General features: G+C 40.0%; 1 protein-coding gene across 1 annotated transcript in view; it reads right to left on the reverse strand.

The window, feature by feature from the left end:
- The window catches only part of STARD9 (StAR-related lipid transfer (START) domain containing 9), a 102886-nt gene extending 88953 nt beyond the window's left edge, over positions 1-13933 (reverse strand). Inside the window, exons 1-3 of the mRNA XM_009879257.1 lie at positions 13867-13933; positions 12244-12346; positions 2888-2957 (exon numbers count right to left, since the gene is read on the reverse strand). Coding sequence (XP_009877559.1) covers positions 2888-2957; positions 12244-12346; positions 13867-13933 — 240 coding nt within the window. The remainder of the gene's footprint in view (positions 1-2887; positions 2958-12243; positions 12347-13866) is intronic.
- Between the last annotated feature and the right edge of the window lie 1082 nt (positions 13934-15015).

Here is a 15015-nt window from a genome sequence, read left to right on the forward strand (position 1 = left end):
TGAAGCTGACCAAAAAGTAAGCATTTTTAAGCTAACGGGAAGTTTGTCTAGGATCTGTATGATGGAAAAGGAATGGCAAGTAGTTTATCCTCTATTTTATTGTCTTTCATGTTCGGAGTGAGACAGAGACATCCATGACAGACCTGCCTAAGCATTTCTGCTCAAGAGTTCATTTACTACAGCTAAGGTTCTCCAGGCTGTAGACAAAAAACACACTTTAGTTAATCTTCACAACACCTACACACTCTCAGGAAAGCTCTATAACCCTTTTGACATTTCTCTGTCATTCTCCTGTTTCACTGAGAATTGCATCACAAAAATGAGACCCCAGTTGAGAAAACAAAACCTATTTTCTTACCGCATAGTGGAAAATGCAGGTCTCTTCCCCCATTGCCCCTCTGCTTTGTCACGGTTGCAAGCTAATGCTTCGGTCACTGAAACTGCACACTACAAACCTAACCTTTACAGGTTAGTAACAATGACAGGGAAGACTTTCTAGCATAATAGTCAGAAATAATCACTGAAATCAAAGGAATCACATAGGTCTTTCTGTATAACCTTGCCCACGTGATTTATAGTAAAACAAACAAGCTTATGAACAAGGAAGTACACGTTGTTCTACTCATCAAAGAAAGAGAGCAATGAGTCAAACGATACACAAAATTAACACCATCCACATATAATTTTGGCCTAACTGGTAACTGTAACTATGACATTTGCAATAACATAAGCAAAAAAAGAGTTCTGTTATAACTTGATACCTAAATAAACCATTTCAATAATGGCCCCAAAACCTAGAGGCGATAGTGCTGTCTGCCAGATTCCTGGATAAAAGGCCCTGTAAGCACTGAACTCTGCCACCAGTTGTGGGGTTTACAAGGTAAATTAATTTACAGACCCATCTGACAGGTTTGTAGTTTTTAAACCAGGAAAGAGCAAAGTGAAAGAGAACAGAAATAATTTAAATTCTCTTTGAAGTAAGGAGGTTACTGGATTAAAATGATCTCTAAGGTCCCTTCCAGCTCAGGCCATTCTACGATTCTATGATTTTTTAACCCTGCACAATTTTGAAGTTGTCATGTTGAATTAAGTACAACCAAGGTTTCCTTTAGTCAGAATTACCATCTCTAATGAGTCTACTGATCATCTTCAATAATGACATTTTCAACATGTCACGATTCAGAGATTTTTATGCAATTACCTTTTATTTTCTCAGGTTTTCTGCAGCAATAAGCAGAAGATGGTTTGCAGCAACACTCTCCTACTGCAACATGTAGATATAAAAAAAAAAAAAAGTGGGAAAAGAATACCTCTCCACTCGAGGAAAACAGGCCCTCAATCACCGAGGCAATTACCCTTCCAGTGAGAGGAGGGGCCTGCTTTGCACTACAAAACACACCTACCCCACTGTACAACAATGCACACCAGATTAATCAAAGACCATCTAAATTTAGTTTATGTGTAAAGCAAACTCATTCCCTTTACAAAACTCACCAGTTACGAAACCTCAGGAAAGCAAACATCCACAAGCCAGCCCCTCACGCCTCAAAACGACCCTTCTTGGCCTGCTACGAGCAGCCCACCCCACCACGGTGGTTTCCTCAAGGCCCCAAGGCAGCCCACAGCTCCTATTTATATTAACACAATTTAAAACAAACCCCCCCAACCTCTAGGTCTGACAAGGCTCAGCTGGACCCAGTTAGGCAATTACACGCCTGAGGCCTCCACCTGTGGAGAGGGAGGGCTCTCTGGCAGAGCAGGAACACACAGAGGCCCAAACCCTCTCAGCCCTGCAGAAGGGACCAAAAATTTCCTGAGTACTCAGCAGATAAGCGTCTCTGAGAGCTTTGTCACAAATATAAAGAACCGAGGGAAGTTATTTCAGAGAGTGGTGAGTTTCAGACTCTGCAAATGAGGCCTTTGAGGAGGAAACATACAGAAAATAAGCCATGTTTCATACCCACAAGACCTCCTATACTACTAAAATTCCCCCCCCTTTTTTTTTTCTTTAAAATTGAGCACCTATAGTTAATACAAAAATTAAAAATATAAACAGTTCTACTGCTTTCATTCAATTTTTGCCAAGGCTTCTCTTGAGAAACCTAATGTATTATCGCTCTTGAACCAGCAATCTAGAATAACTGGATTGCTTGCAGACATAAAGAAAAAGGAGTCAAGAAACACAAAATGCACCCATCCTCTAGGATCCCCACAGTAATCTCATGGTTCCTTTATTTGCCTTTGAGCAGAAACATGTTTGGCAACACAAAATTGCTTTGCTCCCATTCTGTTTAATTTAGTGAAGGGCCATGGCAGCTTTATGTATTTGAAGAGTCTAAACCAGAGGACTGGTTCCCATGTACGCTGGCTCCAGAGCTCTCTCGGAGGACAACAGCTACATTCAGTTTATTCTTGCAGTACTTGGTCTTTTACCAAGGCCTGAAATGTAGCTGAGCATGTCTTGCTCCATTTCATGCGAGTCAGTTGCACTCTGAGTGCAAATATGAGAGGAGGAGGAGAGACAAAGGGAAAGAAATTTTCCAGATGTTACTAACAGTAAGATGAACACAAAATCCTAAAAAATGTATTAACAGCTTTGAATGACGGTGTGCAGCCAGATTGCAGAAGATTTGAGAAATACAAAATAGAAAAAACACAACTACAGATTACATCTGTCAAAAAAAAACAAACAAAAAACCCAACGAAAAACCACAAACCAACCTCAAACCACAACAATTCTACCCCACGCTTTTGCTGCAATTATTTTAGAGCTGTGCTGGTTTAAACTTCTCCCTTAATATCTGTATTAGAATGATCCAATAGCCAAGCAAACTTAGAAAAGAATCAGGATCCTCATATGAGGAAGAGAAGACAACAAAAAGCATACCTTTATATTTCTGACTTTTGCCACTTTGTCATCAACTTCTACAATCACTCTTCCTCCTTCTGCACTCTCTCTGGAAACAGAACACATTAAAAAAAAATCCATTTAAAACATGAAGACACAGAAAGCTGCATGTGTTTACCAAACTGCACATAAGAGCTATTAAACAGATACTTTTGCTTATAAGACACTCTGTGACGTGAAGTAGCATTTGCAAATCTGCAGCCAGGTATCTCAATAGGTGAGAGGAGAAAAAAAAAGGACCGTGCTGATTAAATAGTTTCAACCTGCTTTTCGTAAATTCTTTGTTAGGATTTTATTTCTAATTAAGAGTTGTTGTTTTAAATTACATTTACAAGGAAGTAAAGTGAAACAGTGGTAGATTGGTGGTGCTTTGCAGAGTAGGATCCACATCATAGACTTGTGAGTATCCTCAGGTCATATTGTCTTACTTTTACCACATAATTTAAACTGTTTGTTGTAGTCCCCAAAAAAGTACTCTGAAGAAAAAAAAAATTGTCCTGAAATGTAAATAGATAGGATTGTTCCCCAAGTGCAAATGACCATGCATTCATATACACTGTCTAAAATTCCCACTGAACACAGCTACGAGCAACTACTACAACCAACTTCCACTTCCAAAATGAGTCATATATTAAAAATGATGAAAAAAAGGATGCGGTCAAAGCAAAAAAAAAACCCCAAAAAACAAAACCCCAAATCCCAATAACCCAATTTATTTTGGGGCTGACAGAATGACAGTTATTTGAGGTTAAGGATGTTCTTATTTATAGGTGTGTTGACTCACATCCCTCTCAACAGTTATCATGGATTTTTTTGATATATATATATAGCAACACAGAAATGAGGAAGAAGAGGTCAGTGGCCTACTTCTCTGACAGAAGAAAAATAAATAAACACTTTGATACTGAAAAGAGGAGAAATTTTTTTTATTCTTTATATTTCTTCTGTACTTTGCTTTGCGCTCCGATACTGACAGATCTTGTAAGCTGAAACTTTTTTTATTTTAATGAAGCCTAATACCTTTGTAAAGCTGTGAGAAATAAAATCCATTTGTCCTTAGCAAAGTTTTGTCACACTTTGTTTAAAATTAAGCTGAAAACCCAGACACTGTCATTTGAGATTAGCTATATCTATATATCCCCTGATAATATAGCAGCTTAGCATCATCAGGTCAGCTGAAAAGCAGGTAAGATAAAACAAGAGTTAGAAAATTCAATCCCAGTTGACCAGCATTTGCTCATGGCTTTAGATCCATCTTTTGTAGATATCCTTACTTGTATACAGAAGTATTTGCTACCCACCAACTACAATCTCCTTTCACTGACGGCCCTAACTCCCAGGCAGCACATACCACAACGTGTCCTGCCTCTAGGGTTCTCCTCCCCAGTTTTCAGTTCTTCTGTACCACAGCAACACTCAAAACATTGCCTTAGGACACTACAGAAACAATCATTGTAGCATTTTTGCTTTGCAAATATAAAGAAGCTTTAAACACATTTCTGAGCATAGTCAGCACCCGTTTCACAGACAGAAATAATGTTTTTACCTTGAAGTCTCTGTGCTTCACATTTCTAACTTTGGAGCACCTGCCTTGAGACTTTCCGTAACACATACTTCTACAAGGCACTTCACATAAAATCCAAGCATAGCTCCCAGAGGTCCATTACAACTCAACCCATTCTACAATTCTATGATAAAGTCTCCCCTTGCTCTGGCTGCAGACTGATAGCACCCAAACTTTTATCTCAACTGCAAGCTGTTGCCACAAGAAGCAGCTTCTCTTTGCTGCTCCAACCTCTCACATGTGTTGCCTCTTCTTTTCTTGAAGCTGATCTAGCAATTACACACCCATACGATGACTCAGGTTAGCTGTGATCAGAAAACAAACACACTAGAATAAATAATCAAGGTACCACCGGACCAGCAGGGTCCTTCAGAGCACTGAGCACAGCAATCAAATGGTCATTAAGCCAAAGCAACAGAAAGGGCAGGAACAGCAGTGGTGGAAACAGAGACCCCTCCCTTCTGCAGAAATAACAAGCACAGAGCATTGGGCTCAAAAACCACAGATCTGCACACATCTCCAGCTCTACAAACTGTTTATCACACTTCATTTAGGTACAAACCAGAGAACTTTGGGAAAGGGCACATTTAATATTGCAAGCCCGGGAGGCACAGCAGATGCACAGCTGATCTAGATGTTCTGACCTTAACTCCAGGTTGCAAACACTACAAAAGCTCTCTCAGCAAAACCCATGTTTGTCCGTACAATCTTACACACATGTGCACCACAGTCTGCATTTGAACAATAAAACAATCCTTCATCCTTAGGAATGGGTATGAAAGCTGTATTCCTTATACCGATAAAAGCAGCTCCAAAATACACTTCTCTAGTAACGCATTTGACTTCCGCTGCTGAGAAGTCACAGTGTTCCTAACATGAGTTTCCCCATCCTCCCTCCTTCCCCATTTCTTGAAAAATTCCTACGTTTGGGAAGTGTTTCTCTTCTAAATTACTCTGCGTGAAAACAAGTTACCTGTACAAAGAAAGAGCTGTAGAAGAACCTTTTAATAGTGGATGTCCTAGGAAAGACCTGGATCTTCTCAGACACAGGAAGTTTTAGAGAAACGCAGACCCAGCAACAGAGCAGCCACACACAAAAAGCAATGTAGTGACAGGCCTGTAACCTGCCACAAGAGACCTGACAGAAGCGAAGCTGCTGTGGCAGTCCAAAAAACCAGGGAAAGCCCAAAGGAAATCTCCTCATAATGTCTGCTCTTCCTATGATAATTTCTGCAGCCAACATGCAAAGCTCATATAGCCCCAAAGGGACAAGAGACACTCTGCAAGACACAGAAGAACATGCCAGTGGAAAAAAAATCATGGGGTCAAGACCCCTGAGGGTCATTTCCATGGCTTGCTGGATCTTACCATGATGAAGTCAGACACAGAAATCAGAAGGGCAGGGAGGTATAACAGAGCTGGAGGAAGTGGTGGGTGGAAAGAAAAGGGGTAGCTGTTTCTTTTAGACTATAGAATCATAGAATTATAGAATATTTTTATATGCAAAAAAGCAAAAATACTGGAGTTGTCAGCAGTAGTCTTGTCATATAACAAAACAGCTTCTACAAAGACAGACTACCAAAGTACTCCCCAAAGTAATCAAACATACAAAAACCAATATATATCACTCAAGTACACAGAAATCTTAAATAGTTTTTGAAAGAATTTAATATGCCTACTCATATAAACTTTGAAAATAACCCTGCAATGTCACTGTTGCATGTACTGAAGCTTTCCCAGCAGTTCCCGTCACTCAAGTTAACTCTAAGTCCAGTCTCAACCTGTACCGAGTCAGAGCACCTCAAAAGTAGTAGGGCAACAGTATCAATCCCTCCTCTCTTGCAGAGATTTTTTGCTGATCTGGGAAATCATGTAGGTTTGGGCGTTTTGGAACAATTCCCTTTATATTTTTTTCTAGACCAGAAAAAGTAGCTTTCTGTGGCTTACTGTGCCTGCAAACACAATCCAAAGCACACTCGCAGTGTGCATAGCAGAACGCGTGGCAGCGGTCACTGCTGCTGTCTCCAGGGCTCTGTCACTTGACAGGACGTGATCCATAATGATGATAGCCTGTAAGTAAGGTACAACATCTACCAAACTACCTCCTCATACCTGGGACACTTTGTGCCATCTAATGGCACACCTATGCAATCACCAGCAGCTGAGTATAATCTAACCCAAGGTTCTTCTGGGTCATAGAGTCTAAAGGTTTTATGGGGAAAAATTCATGTAGTCAGATTTATCTTTTCCTTTCCATTAATAGCATATTGTACACCATCTCTGCCTCTTCTTTATCGGTGGCCTTGGCAGAAATATCTTTGAGAAGCTGCCATCTCAGCCACGGAAACAAAGAACCAAATGCTGCAGGGTGTATTTTCTAAGTTTTGCTAGTCTTCAGAGAACACTGTCCCAGACAAAATGGGTTGAGGAAACATCTGTTGAGAGACCAAGGGTGCAATGAGAAGAGCACTGGGAGTCTGTGCTGCTCCATCAGAAATTGTAGAGAAGAATGTAAAAGCTCTCAGCTATTAGAGCTTCCACACTCTACTGACAAGGACCTACAACCACAACTTTCCCAAACACAGCATCCCTTCGGCAATGCCAGTATCCTTATCCCTACTGCTGAAACCTGTGAAAGTCGAGCTGCTAGTAGTACAAAACATCTTCACTTTGGCCAATGCAGGATTTTTTTTATTTTAAAAAATAACAGCTATCAACAATCAAGTCAATTTACCTAAAGTTTGTTTTCAATGTTTCTCCTTATTTAGTACTACCCAATACCACTTTGGATATTTCTCTTTAAGCCATAATTGGTTTACTGTGTCTTACAAATAGGAGTGCACACCCAGTCAGCAATCCTCCTACCAAATTCAGAACAGATGTTTATAAATAATTTAAAAATCTATACTGAAGCCAAGTACACAGAGTTCACCAAGACAGCACACTGCTATTTTAGACATGCTGCTCAAATTATCTTTCAAGGCTGTTCCCAGATGCATAAAGCTTTCATTGGCTTTGATAACAGCTAACACAATCTGAGAGTCTAAAATCACTGTTCCTAGTGATCACCATCATCCTTGCGTGATTTTGCCCTATTCTTCTTTGCAAATATTATATCGCAATAAAAGCAAGAATATTTGGTGCAGAGATAAATATGAGGCATTGTCAGTGCTCTTTTCAGATACAGACCTGCTCAAACTGATGAAGCCTTTAGGTAATCTTACCAGACTTTTGATAAATACATATTCAGGAGCTAGGAGACGAAGCACGGGATGGCCTCCTCTGGTCACTGTAAGCTCTGCAACCCTGCCCATGCGATAGCACCGTACAAGAAGAGTGTCTGCACCACCTCTGAAGTCTTGTAGTGCTAGAACAAGAGGGTCAGGCACCTTCCTTGTGCAGTCCAAGTCAGAAATACTCCTTTGAAGAGCTATGTAGTAATGATGCTTTCTCTTTCATGCAGAGGCATTGAGGGGAGGAGGAGAGAGGAGTGGAAAAAGTCTTTTCATCTGGCATATCACCAGGAGCATGAAATAAGGAGCATTAAACCAATAGTTTAGTCAGTCCAGTTTCATCCACCCTTGATTTCCCAGCTGTTTATTCAGTAATAAGATAGAATAATTCATGGACTTTTATATCAAAGAAATTCTGTGCAAATGCCATGGTTTTCATGCAAACCAGGATTTGGATACAGTGGACAGTTTTTATTTCACTAGGACAGAACTTCAGCCTGTGATCAGAGACTAAATAAATGACTGGAACACTAAATGCTGCAATGCACTGACTCATCCTTCTTGCTTAGGTACCTCTTCCATTGTATCAAAAGCAGCTACTACAGTAAACCATTACATTCAAAAAACAGAAGTGCAAAACTCCATTTTTTTTTGCTTTAAATTTATGCTATGGATAGGAAGATGGCAGGAAAATTTTAGAATTGCACTGCTTTTCAAAGTTCACATTAAGCACTGGAGTAAAGAAAAGGAAACTTGGGAAAGCCTCCCAAAAATTCACATAAATGATGTTGTGCCCCATTTTTCTTTGTTGCCTACAAAAAACGTGATCTTTGCTCCAAAACATTCTGACACTCATAAAGTATTCTCAGGAAAAGTATTCTATGAAAATGCATAGGCACAGTAACATCAGCAGAAGCATCATCTTCCATTGAATGTGGGGTGGTGGCCACTCAGGACATGCAGAGTCTTGCCCTTTTAAAGAGCTAGAAAGTCTGCCCTTTACGAAAGCTAGAAAACTTGTTTCATGCACCTGCAAGAAAAATACATCTGGGAAAGGTTGCTGATGCAGCACCCTTATAAAAACACAGATGTGGCTTATGAAAACCACCTGCTAATGCTAAGTACAGATACAAAGAGAAGAGAGCAGCCACATGAAACTTTAAATAATAGACTAGACAGAGGAAAATAACTGATTTAAGAGAGAGAGGAAAAGATGTCAAGATAACCTTCACAATAGGCCAGGGTACAAAACAGGATACACAAATGTTAAAATCTATTTGGTGGGGAGAGGGACCTTCTTTATAAGTACAAAATTAGAATCTCAACTTTTCTTTCAAAAATCCCAGCTCTTCTATGGAAAAGAAGCTTGAAATCATGAGCAATGCATAACCAATGCAGTTTGTACAGATTTTCAGACAACTCTTGGAAGCCCGAGACAATTCTTTCCCACCATCAGGTACCAATGCCAAACCCAACAGCTTTTGGGACAGAATTCAACTACCACTACCTGAAAAAAAAAGGGACTGTCGTGTAACAGAGGAACAACACTCCCTCAACTAGCACAGCAGATAAAAGCCTGACGTATCTCTAGGTGCGAGAAGATGACGGTACAAAGGTAGCAAGGAATATATATACTAAAATAAATGATTGAGATGGGAAAGGAGACACTGTCAGGGTAGAAGACCGGTACTTCACTATACTGTGTTCAATGGCTTGCCTCAGTCTAAACCTCGGAATAACACGAGAAGTATGTAACAGTCCTAAGCAAGCTAAAAGGTCTTTTCTGCTCTTGCCTGTGACCTGTTTTTTCCTATATTTATACCTTTTCAGAGAGATATTCTGTTCCCCTTGAAATCAAAGACAATTTTTTCATTTTCTTCAAAGAAAGTAGTATTTTGTTTTGTATTTGAAAATTACATTCATATGGAACATATGCTGAATACCTACAAAACAAAATTATACTACATCAATTTTTCAGACAGTCTTTTACTATCATCTGTTTCTTGCATTAACAGAAAATATATACAAGTTTCTAAGGAAGTTATTTCCAATTACATTCAGTAAAGCAGTTAATGGAGATGACTGCAATATTCCGTTAACATAGAGTTAATTTATCCAATGTGTGCTTGGGTCACAGAGTAAAGTTTAAGTCATCTCAAGAAAAGTAATAAAAGGGAAAAAAAAAAAAATTCCTCACATCTACCTTTAGAAATATAAAGGAGAAGAAACGTTCTCTCCTCGCAAATACTGTGGGGTTGGGTTTTTTTTAAGAAAGTTAAACACAAACACTTTTTAAACACTATCCAAAAAGCACAGCACAGCTAACTTAAGCAGAAGTTGAAGTTGTAAAAAAAAAATAAACTGTACGAATGCTAATAACACCAATATCTTGTGTCATTATACACTTGCATCAAATACATTTGAAGCAGTGTATCACACCTTCAATACAACTGGAGAAGCTTTTGAAATGTTAACCTAAATGTCTGTGGATATCTTTCCTCCGAACACATTTTTCTTACCAGTGGCATTATGAAGTTTTAAGCCACAGATACAACCTGAACAGAGTTGATTCAAAGAGCGTTTAAAAACGACAGCAGTGAGCAACCAGTGAAGAATAAGCATTTTTTAAAGGAATATGCTTGAATAATTTGTTCTAGTCGGGGTAAGAGGGAGAGCAACAATAATCTCCAATCTGCTGTTGCTCTAATTTTATTTTGATATGACATTTAACATCTGTTACGTATAAGATTCAAGGAATGTTTTCTACACAACTTCCTACAAGTTATCGCTCTTGTCAGCAGTAGTCCATATTGCTGTATCTAAGTTCTTGTGGTTATACATGAGCATGTAAAATAGCTAATAGCACAATCTAAAACAGCAACAAGTGCTTACAAAATAATCCTTCCTTTTACTCACCACAAAGAACAACAGCGATGGACCACATCAGAGAGACAAGTTAACAAAGCTCACCCTGCAGCAAATTAAGAAAGGCCTACCCAGTAAAAACCAGTAGTGATTCACATTGCATCATTTCTAGAATGATTTTGAAAGTAATCCTATTTTTCCACATAGCTTTCCTTTTGAATAGAAACGGATTTTAAATAGTCACATCAAAATGGAGCAATCAGCTGAGCTCCTCTCCCACCTATTCACTGCAGTGACGCCCAAGGTGCTGCTCAGGCCAGCCTGGCACACCGGGCACGTTGCTGGAAACTGTAAGAGAGAAACTTTCCCTAAAATTCCCTCCCAGCCTTGGGCTTGCTCACACCTATGACCCGTGTTCTCAGGACCTCAAACTTACCTTCTCCACCCCTATCCCATGCTCAAGCCTGTTTACCTGCTGCCCAAAGCAGCTATGCTACACCAAGCAGCAGTAACGAGAAAAACACCTGCTCTGACTCTGACTGTGAACACCTGCACAACTGGAAGTGAGGTTCAGCTTTGCCACTTGGGACTACCCAGACACTTCTTTGAAGGTCTCATTTCCCAAAGTGTGGAAGACAAGCTCAGGCACTCCTGAGGAGATGGGGAAATAAAGAGTTGGCCAGGAGGCTTCGAGTTGCAGCTTAGAGAAAAAGGCAAAGCAGAAAAGGCAAAGGGCAGCTTTCAGGTTAATTAGTCTGTTTTATAACTCTTACAGAACACATGTCTATGAGGTTCTTAGAATTTGGGAGAGTTCATCTGTAAGACACCCTGTCAAATAAGAGCTCCTTGCCAGTCTCTCTTTTCCAGGCCACAGAAGCAGCTGAAGAGTGGAAAAGGTATTTTCATGAGCAGAGTATGTCTTCTGTTTTGCAGGGTCCTGCACAAATAGCTCCCAAACTTCAGGATCCAGCGAAGTACTTTAAACTCAAAAAGTGTCACAGGGGAACTTGCATGCCCTAGTGTCAAGTCTTTAACTAACATCCCTATAATTTTACAATTCAACTAAACAAACTTGCTGCGAATTGTTTTATCCAGGCCTCAGTCCACAATCCATCAAGGAATGCAATGTCTTCTGGTGCATGCTGAAAGGAGAATCCTACAGTAAGATAGGAGGCTTTCTATTGCGGTGTAGAGCTCTGTTTTTTAAAACCCTTCTTTTGCATCTTTAAGACTGCTTATGTAGCCACTCTCAAACCCCACAGGGACAAGAGAACACATCCTGGTGATACACAAGCCAACTGAGACCAGCTGGACGCAGAGCAGAAGATGCAGTGGAAGTGGATCATGGACAAGAAGGCATGAAGGCAGCTGCGATCCATCCTGGTCCCCGAGCACTTCCCCTGCGCAAACACAGCCCTCCCTTCCTCCTCTCATCGAACACTGGGCTGATGTCCACAACAGGAGCGATCAGCAGCTACAACTAGGTACAAGAAATGTGATGGGATACCACAGGGACAAACATTTTTGAAAGTAGCAGCACATAAAAGCTAGCACTGGTTTCTGCTGAACTACATCAACACGCTGCAGGTGTTTCTGTAGCACACAAACACCCAGCACAGCTTTAAGAGAGCTTCCTGGGCACAAGGAGAGCCCTAGACAGAGTGCTGAAATACTTGAAGGGTAATGTACCCTCTTTCTCAGCCAGCTGCACTATTTCCAGGTGTGAAGGGGGCAGCTCTGCTGGCACTGCACCATGCTGCAGACCGTGGTGCTGGCCTGAAATCAAGAAAGAGAAAGAAACAACGTTCCTAGTTCACATAGTTACGTGCTAGCATTGAAAGTGTTTCTATCAACAGCTTCTGACTGACAGCCAAAACTAACATCACACTTTCCTTACAAAAGTCTAATGCCTAATAGGCCAAGCATTAAGATGTCCGGAAATAAACCACAAAGGGCATTCATCAGTTCCCAGCTTCTATTTAATACCTGATCATTACCCATCGCTACAGTCAATTTATAGCACCCGTTCATGCTTCTGTATTTCATTACAAGGGGGGGAAATGTATTTATGCAGAACAAGTATCCACGTAACCACCAAGCAACAAATCTTCTTTAGTAAATAGAATAGTAAACATGTAATAAAGACTTTTTTAAAGCAATGTCACTCCAGGGAATAGATTTGAGGGAATTTACTCAACATTTTGGTGATAAAGAAATCATTTAGTCTGTTACAGAACGACTGATGGCATTGTGAAGAACATTGGCTGCAAGCTATTTAAAGTTTAGGCAAAGGAAAAACTTCTGCATTCTGTATAAGCATACTTGATTTATAACTATCAGGGATTATTTGTGCATAGAAGCTCTCTGTCAAAGAATGCATTGTGATGGGTGCTGTACAGGCACAGAACAAAAAGACCACTCTTTGCCTTATGCTAAATAACAAGTTGCAGATGTGATTAAGTTGGCTTATAAAAAATTTAAAATGTAAACAGAAAGCAGGATTATATGAATTCCCATATTATGATCTTGTGAGACCTGAATATTCTGTAAATTTTAAGATGCAAAACCAGCATTCATCTGCCACTGTAAATTAAATAGAAAGAAGTAATAAGCATGTAAAATTTGTATGATAGTCTAGAAACAACCAACTTCCCCTGTAGTTCAGGCCTTTGCCCGCAGCTTTTCAATTTTTGGGACTCTTAAAAAGCCAGTTTTAATATTTTTGGCTGAAACTGTGTTGTATACATCACACCACTTCAGCTGTACTGGTTTTTTTCTGCGGGAAGCTTTTCTTTTTAAAGCTCCTAAGAGATTGTAGGAGCTCTGGCAACATTGCCTGTTAGAGGCAATCACAGTGTGTGTGTACAGAGAGGGTGAGAGGTTTGTGTGATCACCACGTGGAAATGGTCTAAGTAGCTGGAATATAAAGAGCAGGCATTTATCCCCACTGAGAGCTTTCATCCCTTCGAAGTCTATCAAGGTTTAAGTCTCCATACATTTGGTATCTGCCTCGAAGTCATTACATCTGGACAATTTTGGTCAAGGCTAGAAAGCAAGTTCTCCCATCAGAGTCTTTGCAGAGAATATCCAGTTGATTCCCCTTCCCATTTATAAAATCCAAAATTCCATCTTGAACTGCTTTTGCTGACCTCAGCTGTGACAGCACAGTACAATAACAAACAGCTCATGGCCTTTGGGGTCAAATACCACCAGACTGGTCTCTGCCTCCCCCTCCCACGTTCCCCTGCCACAGGTTGAGGGAGGTGGAATTACTTAACCATCTCTGCCTGCATTACCCTCTGTGTTTCCACTCTCACCATCGTACAAACATTTCTGTTTCAGCACCAGATTAGCTTCTCCCATGTCCACCTTTCTGACCCTACCCTCCTCTCCAAACTACATTTCCTCCCAAACAGCTGGCCCACACTGACTGCATCAAAGGTTTTCCTGTTCATCACACCTTATCTGTGCTCTTTAATGCTATAATGATATTTCCACTGTTATGCACTGTTTAATGCTACCCACTGGGGGAAAAAAAAAAACCCCAAACATTAAGACAGATGTGGTGCAAAAGTTCCTCACCAAGGAGGATCTGCTGAGAGGGAAGCTTATGCTCCTGACAATTCAAGTCTTTGGCCTCTCTTCCCCAGCTGCTAAGAAACACTCAACTTCTGCCTGCAGGAGACCCTGCTAAGTCCACTACAGAACTGCCAACAGGCAGCCTAATGCTGCTGTGGGAGAAACAAATGTGTCATTGACAGTGCAACAAAATACATCACGAAGTCGGACTTTTAAATACTTTCAATCTCCAGTGAATTCTGCAAGACTGTACAAAAGGGTCCTATGGTCTGGATAGCTTAGTATAATTACCAAATTGTCATTTAATCTTAATGCTTAATACTCGTAGGCGAGAGCATAATGGCAATTTATGTAGCCAGTAAATGCTAAGAATGACTAACAATGGCAAGAAAATAAAAATCATACAACATCTCCAACACTAAAGCAACAGTAAACAATGAAAGGTTAAACTTAGCTTACTTCAGTGCTGCAACTCTTCTTACAATACGCCAGTTCCATGCACAGCTGTACAACAAATCTATTTATATTTCCCAAACATGCTTTCAAATTAAATTATGGACAGAGTATTTTTTAAATCAGTTAGCTTTGAGTTAAAAGTAAAATATATTGAAAACTTATAACTTACTTTCCATCTTTTCTATTAAGACTAGCAGGTTCGTTTTGGCTTATTTTGTGGGGTTTTGTTATTATTTTATACCACTCTCTGGCATTATTTTATATTACTATATAATTTTATATTATTGTATTATTTTATACCACTCTCTGGCAGCTTTTCTTGGGGAAAAAAATAATTTAAAATCCACAGACAATTAAGAATTTAAGAGTCCAAAATACATAGTGTACTGCCGGCTACACGACTAGGCTGG

This window comes from Apaloderma vittatum, unplaced genomic scaffold (genome assembly GCF_000703405.1).
Source record: "Apaloderma vittatum isolate BGI_N311 unplaced genomic scaffold, ASM70340v1 scaffold4412, whole genome shotgun sequence".
Taxonomy (NCBI): domain Eukaryota; kingdom Metazoa; phylum Chordata; class Aves; order Trogoniformes; family Trogonidae; genus Apaloderma; species Apaloderma vittatum.